General features: G+C 32.0%; 1 protein-coding gene across 3 annotated transcripts; it reads left to right on the forward strand.

Moving 5' to 3' along the window:
* Positions 1 to 725: 725 nt before the first annotated feature.
* Positions 726 to 5,955, forward strand: LOC107434675 (PKS-NRPS hybrid synthetase cheA). Of its 3 annotated transcripts, none has more exons than XM_048477374.2 (4): positions 726 to 1,066; positions 3,524 to 3,658; positions 3,743 to 4,929; positions 5,006 to 5,955. In XM_048477374.2, the coding sequence occupies exons 2-4, from the start codon at positions 3,626 to 3,628 to the stop codon at positions 5,724 to 5,726; spliced, it is 1,941 nt and encodes a 646-aa protein (XP_048333331.2). In that variant the 5' UTR covers positions 726 to 1,066; positions 3,524 to 3,625; the 3' UTR covers positions 5,727 to 5,955. The 3 variants fall into 3 exon arrangements, with proteins under 3 accessions (XP_048333331.2, XP_060671684.1, XP_015901649.3); XM_060815701.1 differs by lacking the exon at positions 726 to 1,066 and adding an exon at positions 1,150 to 3,405; XM_016046163.4 differs by lacking the exon at positions 726 to 1,066 and having other exon boundaries at positions 1,150 to 3,658.
* Positions 5,956 to 8,281: the final 2,326 nt, after the last annotated feature.

Below are 8,281 nucleotides of genomic sequence, written 5' to 3' on the forward strand. Positions count from 1 at the left end.
TTTACAAACTCAGGTTGATGAGTACTTTCCTTTAGTGCCTAGATCAAAGCGAAATTCATCTAGCAGTAGAAAAATGAATTATGAAACCTATATGGTCAATCTCGGTCAATTCTTCTCATACTTGAAAAAGAAATTCAAATTCAAAACATTTTCTTGGATCGAAATGTTACAGGGAAATAAAATATTTTTTTCTTGATAAATAATAAAATGGAGGTAAATGTTATTATACAAATAATATGATATTAGATTTAATTTTTTTAAATAAGAAATATTGGAGTTGAATTGATAATGCAAGCACAAATTGGGTAATTGAAACTCATAAAATGTGTTTATGTTATATAAATTAACACAATGATAGTGCATCGCACGAACATTTAACTCTGTAGCAGTACGAATAGATTTTAACATTAAATTATTACTACTTTTTTACAATTTTTAACATCAAATTATTATTTATCATTAAATAATTTTCTTTGTATTTTTACACTAGCAATTATCAACAAACTTCAGAAATAATAATAATAATAATAATAAAAGGCCACAACTTTGAAGATTCCTCAATATTGGGCCAATAATTTTACAAAAGCCCAATTAGAGAGGTTGAGGTCTGTAAGGAGGAGAAAGAGTTCTGGTTGGGAACATAGTCCTGCACGTGTCACAACAAGAAGCCAGTAGGATGTAAATCCTATGGAACCACATGACCCAAAAGCGCTTTGCTTACATCGCTTATGCAGAAGCAGAAAGTATAGCCCTCTCGCAGCAGAATCGAAAGGGAAAGCAAACCCTCACTCACTCTTCCACATCCAAAATCTTTTTCCATCAATCCCACAAAATAAAAATTAATATATATATATATATATATGTATAAATAAATAATATTTCTGCATTCACCTTCTAAAAGAATTAAAGTGAAACTTCTTATTTTTACTTTATTTTATTTTCATTGGTTCTCCTATTTATCTATATAAACCCCTTTTATATATATATATATATAAATATATATTTGGCTCTGTAAAACTTTCTTCGAGTTCTTGAAGGCTCTGCGTTTTCTCTCGCTTTGGTTTTGGTAAGTACAACTACGATCCTTATTTATTGTTTTATTTTTCGTTCTTTATTTTGAATATTAGTTTCTGATATAAATAGTTGCGTTGAGTTTCATTCAATTTTGTAATATATATATATATATATATATATACACACATATATATTTTCCTCATTCATTCTTTTTTATACCATTTTGATTGTTTGTGATATTGAAGATTAGCTTATATTTTCTATGAATGTTTTAGAATGTAGGGTTTTTGTTAGCTTTTGGCTATTTGGAAAATGGGTGAAAAGGAAATAGGTTGTATAGTAAAGAAAACCAACGAAACTCTATTAGGAGGATTATGGAAACCCATCTCAATTCGACAGCTAACTCCATTATATTAAGTTGTTCTATTCTAGTTCTATTTATTCAAATTTTTAGGGTGTCTTTTTATTTATTTTTTTAATTGCCAAAAAAAAAAATGTAATTTTACAGAAAACTTTTCAAAAAGTCCAGTTGGGACTTCGGAGGAGGTTTGGCTTATTAGATGCCCATAATTTCTTTTGCTTTAAAGTTGAAAATTTGTCTTTATTCTATTAATACTTTAGTTCTATTCCTCTTAAAATGTTAGTTTTAACTTTAAGTTCCCGTTTTTTGTAATATAATGAAAACCTATACGCGGTTTTACACCCAAAAACAATTGGGATTTTGGGTGTTGGAATGGTGAACGAATAGGTGTAGGGGTTTGTGGATATGAAGGAATAAGTCTAAGAGGCAAAAAGGTGAGATTTGAAGAAATCTCATTGATGGATATTTGGGAGCAGGTAATTATGGATTTTGGTGGTGGAAGGAAGTGGAGAATGCATGAAGCTTTAGGTTTTAATGAACTTTGGGAATCCATGGAGACAAGAAAGAAAGTTGCCTGTGAAAAACACTTATAAATGGTAACAAAAAATGAATAAATAAAAAAAGATAGCACACGAAGAGAAATAAGAAAGAGAAAGGAAACACTAGGCATGGTGACCTTATTAAACAAAGACAGTCTGACTTCATTAATCAAACTCTTGCTCAATAATCTGTAGGATTACATGTTATGCACGCTCATTCTTACAGGTCTTGGAGTTATAGAGAATTTGTTGCACTAAAAAGAAGTTATAGGAATAGTTATTTTGGTATGTCTATAGGATGATAGGTGGTTATTGGTGATCAAGTGGCCAACCTAAATGTTGTTGCAAGTTACGATCCTGTTTATTCAATTTCCTTTTTTGGCTTGATGCAGGTAGAAATTTAATAGTCTTCACTTTCAATTCTTAATGCTAAGCTTATCCATCCATAAGAACTTAAACCTAATAACTACCACATTTACTCCTATCTTGGTGACCATCTATTCATTTTCACCCATAGGATGCATTCAAGCATGATCTGGATGTGCATGCTCTTAGTGCTGTGTCATATTGTCTGCCTGTTTATCTTTTGTATTTGGACTTGGTCTTTAAATTGATTTTGTTTACATCAAAACCATGCGGATACCTTCATGCCCAAAATGATGAGGCGACATTCAAAATAGTAGTTTCTTGACTTGTTTTCTCAAGGAGGATGTAGAAAAGCCCTTCCATCTTCAACGAAGAGGGCTGCTGGAAGGGCATTCTCTAGGGTTTAGGGTTGTAAATTTTTTGAAAATGATTAACCCATGACAAAGTTCCAAAATTTGAAATATTAGTCACCTTGTTGGAAAGTATGCCTCGACATTTTACATAGAAGAATCCACATGTATGATGAAGTATATGCAAGATGTATCTTTTCTTGAGCTGGCATGACTTGTATTTTTTTTAATAAGATGACATCTTTATTACCAATGTCAAACTTGATAATGTTGCATTGCTTAGGGTTTCAATTGTCCAACTGCATAAACATGTGTTACAAAGTTTATTTTTATTTCTTATGTTCATTAGATATGGATCAAATAAAGATTACATAATTGTTAGTTGTAAGTCGTGGAATTTGCAAGTGATGGTGCTGATATTGAAGATGTATCTTTTGGTATATCTATATGGAGTTCAGATGCGTTAATTTGAGGACATTTTCTGTTGGTGACTTTTGTTGCAATGAGTCCGTTTCAGATGGCCAATCATTAAAGTGATAAAATTATTTTCAACTTCAAAACGGAAATTTACAAAACGATTCTACCATGAAGAATAAAAGATAAGTATAAAAGAAATTATGTTTGATTATTCAGCCACAAGAACCTACCAATTTTTCCATCTTATGGTGGTTTTTAAACCTTTTGCTCTTCTGGTGGCTGCAACTATTTTAAGCCAAGTAAGGGCATAAACTCCCAAAGGATGACTACAAAATATTCTATGTAGCAACTGAACAGTGTAAGAATTTTAGTGGTTCCATGGTTCTTGGCTCGTTACCTACATGACATATGCCATTAATTTGGTTAATAACTATCAAATAGATCCATATTCTATTTGCCTTTTTTTGTATTTGCAGGACAATTATGCCATTTGGTGTAGCAAGATAAGATTTAAACCCTTTTTTGTATTTGAAGACAAGTCTGGTACTCGAGGTAACAGGATTGGTTTTAGATGTATAATGGATTACACAAGTGAATTTACTACTAATGAGGTAAGACAGTTGACATTATAAAGCTCTTTTGTATGAACATATTTTATTTTTTGATTTAATTGCTTGGAAACCTGTTACATGTAGGTTTTCAAGAGTAAAGAAGCTTTAGTTGAATGGACTCGTGAAGTTGGAAGGAGGAACGGTTTGGTGATTGTGATCAAGACATCTGATACAGGTGGAAATGGTAGGAAGCCCAGGATTACTTTTAATTGTGAAAGAGGTGGAAATTATAGAAAATTCAAGAGTACAGGGATCCAGAAACAAAAACGAACGAAGATTGCAGGCTCAAAGAAGTGTGGATGTCCTTTTGCATTGAAGGGCCAAAAGTTGGCTGCTGGTGATGAATGGAAATTAGAGGTTGTATGTGGAGTACATAATCATCCAATTGAAGAGCATCACGGTGGGCACTCATTTGCTGGAAGGCTATCTCACGAAGAGACTATGTTGCTGGTGGATCTGTCTAAGAATCTGGTCCGGCCAAAAGACATTTTGAACACATTAAAAGAAAGAAATGCTCACAATCTTAGCACTATAAAGACAATCTACAATGCATGCCATAAGCATAAGGTTGCAGAGAAGGTTGAGAGATCACAACTGCAACAACTTGTAGCCAAGTTATCAGAGCATCAATACATCAAATGGTATAGAAGCAGGGACAAGAATGAAATAGTTGGAGACTTATTCTGGGCACACCCTGTTAGTGCAGATTTGTTACGTGCTTTTCCACGTGTTTTGATAATAGATTGCACATCAAAGGCTTATTTGTATCGCCTTCCCCTTTTGGAAATTATAGGAATAACATCCACTGAGATGACTTTTTCAGTTGCTTTTGCATACCTGGAGTCTGAGCAGGAAGACAACTACACATGGGTGTTAAATAGATTAAAAAGTATGATGGATGACGACGCTATGCCTGATGTGGTTGTCACAAACCGTGATTCGGCTTTGATGAATGCCATTGAGAAGGTATTTCCCACCTCTAAAAATTTATTATGTAGATGGCATATCAATAGGAATATATTGACCCAAGGCAAGAAGTTGTTTGAGACAAAAGAGATACGAGAAAAGTTTATGTGTAGATGGAATATGTTGGTCTATTCTTCCACGGAAGATGAGTACATGGACCACCTCTTTGCACTAGAAGATGAATTTGTTGACTATCCAGAAGCAATTGAGTATGTGACAAATACTTGGTTGAATGAATATAAGGAAAGATTTGTGGCCGCCTGGACAAACATGATAATGCACTTTGGCAATGTGACAACAAACAAGTAAGTTTATATCCTTATGCACAATATTGTTAATTTTAATGTTTTTCCTCAACTGAAATACATTATTCTTTAATAGGGCTAAGAGTGCACACGAAAAGTTGAAAAAGCATCTTGGCGCAAGCCAAGGGAGTTTTGATACTTCATGGACAAAGATACACTCTTTGATTGAGCAGCAGCATATTGACATCAAAGCATCACTTGAGAAAAGTTCAGCTATTGTGCAATATAACTTAGATCAAGATGAGTTTAGAGAGCTTCATGGTTTTGTCTCTACAAGTGCAATGCCTATAATCATTGCTGAGGCCAAAAGAGCAGATTTAGATGGTGTAGATGTTTCATTATGTGGATGTCTCACTCGACGCACATATGGTTTACCATGTGCACATGAGATTGCAGAATACAAAAGGACAAATCAACCTATCCCCCTTGATTGCATTGATCCTCATTGGAGGAAACTTGATCTGGTGCTTGGCCCCAAGAAACAAATTGTAGAGTTGACTTGTGAAGCAGAGTTAGAGTTATTTGCGAAGCGCTTTAATGAACAAGATCGTTTTGGGAAGTTGCAAATGTTGAAGAAGTTGAAGGCGATTTTAGAAAGTCCCGAGTGTATGTCTACTATGGAACCAACCATAAATGATGATGCACATGGCGGACAAGCATTGATTGTTTATACTTCTACAAGTGATGGCTTTGAGGTGGAACAATCTGCACAAGATGGTTATTCACCTGGAGTTTCAGGAGTTGCAGGAGCGGTAGTGAATGAAGCAGTAGATACAGAAAAAGGAGAAGATTATTGAAATCAAGTTTGGAGTTGATTTATATGGTGCATTTTTCTTTTCTTTTTTTTTTATAATTTTGTGCAGGTATATCGGAATTAGTCATTTAATCAAATGTAGAATCAGTCCAATTTTTTCTTCCTCTGTATTTTCTGTTTCTCCACCCATATGTACATCTATTTTCTTTAGTCAAACGGGCCCTTTGGATATTCGCTTCAACCAACCTAGTTATAAATTGCTCGTTATGCCATCTTTTGATGAAAAAGAGAGGAACTGCGGTGCATCCTTTTTATTATTATTATTTTTAATATTATTATTATTATTATTATTATTAGTATTAGTATTATTAAACTTGGGGTGCATCCATATTTGTATTAACATAAATGCGCATTACAAAGTATAGTAGTAGCATATAACAAAAAACGCATAAATAATGCTGCATTTACTAAATTTGTTTATTAAAATTTTAATAAACAATGACGCGATAGTAACAAAGGTGGTTAATAGATTATGGGAGGAAATATCAATTATATGATGCTACGTTATTGTTTATCAAGATTTGAATAAACGAATTTGGTAGGTGTAGAATTATTAAGAACACATTGTTGAATTAGTGTGAGAGCAGGGCAATGAAACAAGTTTACTACCTACATCAAATAGCAATTCATATAACTGTAGCACCCCATGGTTACCTAATATCTTTGAGTCCTGTCGTGCCATGTCAGCTGCTATCATATGGAACTCAGCTCTTGGTAGCTAAGCATCTGCTTAGCTGTTTATATCAGCTAATGGTTTTGAGATGATTTGTTGATTTTTGCTACAACAACTCATTATCGATTGTATGTCACTCTGTGTAATTACAATGACAAGAAGCTCTCTGAATTGGTATGAGACCTGAACCAGCAAATGACATAAAGCCTGAACTCTTATGCATTATGGAGGAGTTTTACTATTGATGTGTCTGTGTGAGTTGTAGAGTCTTAATCAGTACATTATTGGTGGGAATAGTCCGAGTCGTATTGTAAGGTCATTCATATATATTAACCATATTCTTCTTTGAATGTGTATGTTCAACTTTGATATTCCTTATTGAAGCATTATTGTTCTTTTTTATAACTCTGTTTGACCAGAATACTCATATGAACTTGCCCAAAATGGCCTCTCTGATCTTTGTCCATGCCTAGATGAATTTGCTAATTTGGGAAAGTCCAAATAAATATAGAAAATACTAGATCAATTTTATTCTCGATTCTCTTATACAACTGTTTTGAAGATCTAGTATACTTTCATGTATGAGGCGCATGAAAATTAACACTACAATTGAAACTCTAACATATTATACAAAAAAATAAAAATTGCTTGTTTGTTTGTTTCTTTTGGAGGAAACTTATAAAAATATTGTTAAAAACAATAATGTTTGAGTTACCAAAATATTTAGCAAATAATGTAATAAATGATGTGATAATATCTATTTTTTTAATTTTATTTATTTATTCATTTTAAAGTTTATTTATTCATATTTAAATTATATGAAATATGTCAATTAATAATATTTTCATACATATCATATTGAATGAATGTTCTAGCATCTGTATCATTATTGTATTAAATGAACCATTATTTAAGAACTAAAATAAATAAATAAAATAAAAACAGTGACATTCTAGATCATCCTAAATAAAATTGCTAAAATTTTTAAAATTTTCCTTTTCTCTACCTCTCTCTCCCTCACTTATTCTTTGCTCTCTCTATAACAAGATTCTACAAGGAGTAAGACATGGCAAAACGGCAAAGTCACGCCTCAACCTTTACGAGAGTGGGCATAATAGGCTGTTTCACTTTTTTTTATTATCATCTTAATTACAAAATACTAACTAAATAAAATAATTTATATTTTCAAAGTCAAAAAATATACAATTTTATACTAATATAATACATGCAATTAACATAAATTAATATTTATACTAAATTTATAAAAGCTTCATAAATTCCAAATTTCCACCAAAAAAAATTGGATAACATTTATTCATAATAGATTATGAAAACTTCAAACTTTATAAGTTTCCAAAAAAAAAAAAAAATAGTCTTATATATACTACAAGTGTAAAATTACTTAACAATTTCTAATATAGTATTTAAATATAATCATAATCTAATCAACTTTTGTCCATCTTTTTATTGGACTGCAATCCATTCCCTATTGAAAAAGTGCATAATTTATTATTTATTTTTTTCTTCCTTTTGAACAGGTGAACCATGCAATGCAAATGCCCAATCAATGTAGAAGCAGTCCAATTGTTCCTTCCTCTGATGTTTATTTCGATATAGAAAGGTAAAATAGACTTTACATAGATCACTTTTGTCAAAAATCAACTTTAAAAGTTATAATTGACAATTTTCCAAATTTAGCCTAAAGTTATGTGAAACTTTGCTAATTGCCATGAATTGTCATTAAACTTTAAAAGAGATAGATGACATTTTTCCTTTAATAGACAACATACAAGTAGATCTAGAGTAAAAAACTTTATACTTCTTGAAATGGTACCAAATCGACCCAACTGAAGTAGAAGTATTCA

The sequence above is a fragment of the Ziziphus jujuba genome, chromosome 3, assembly GCF_031755915.1.
Source record: "Ziziphus jujuba cultivar Dongzao chromosome 3, ASM3175591v1".
NCBI lineage: Eukaryota > Viridiplantae > Streptophyta > Magnoliopsida > Rosales > Rhamnaceae > Ziziphus > Ziziphus jujuba.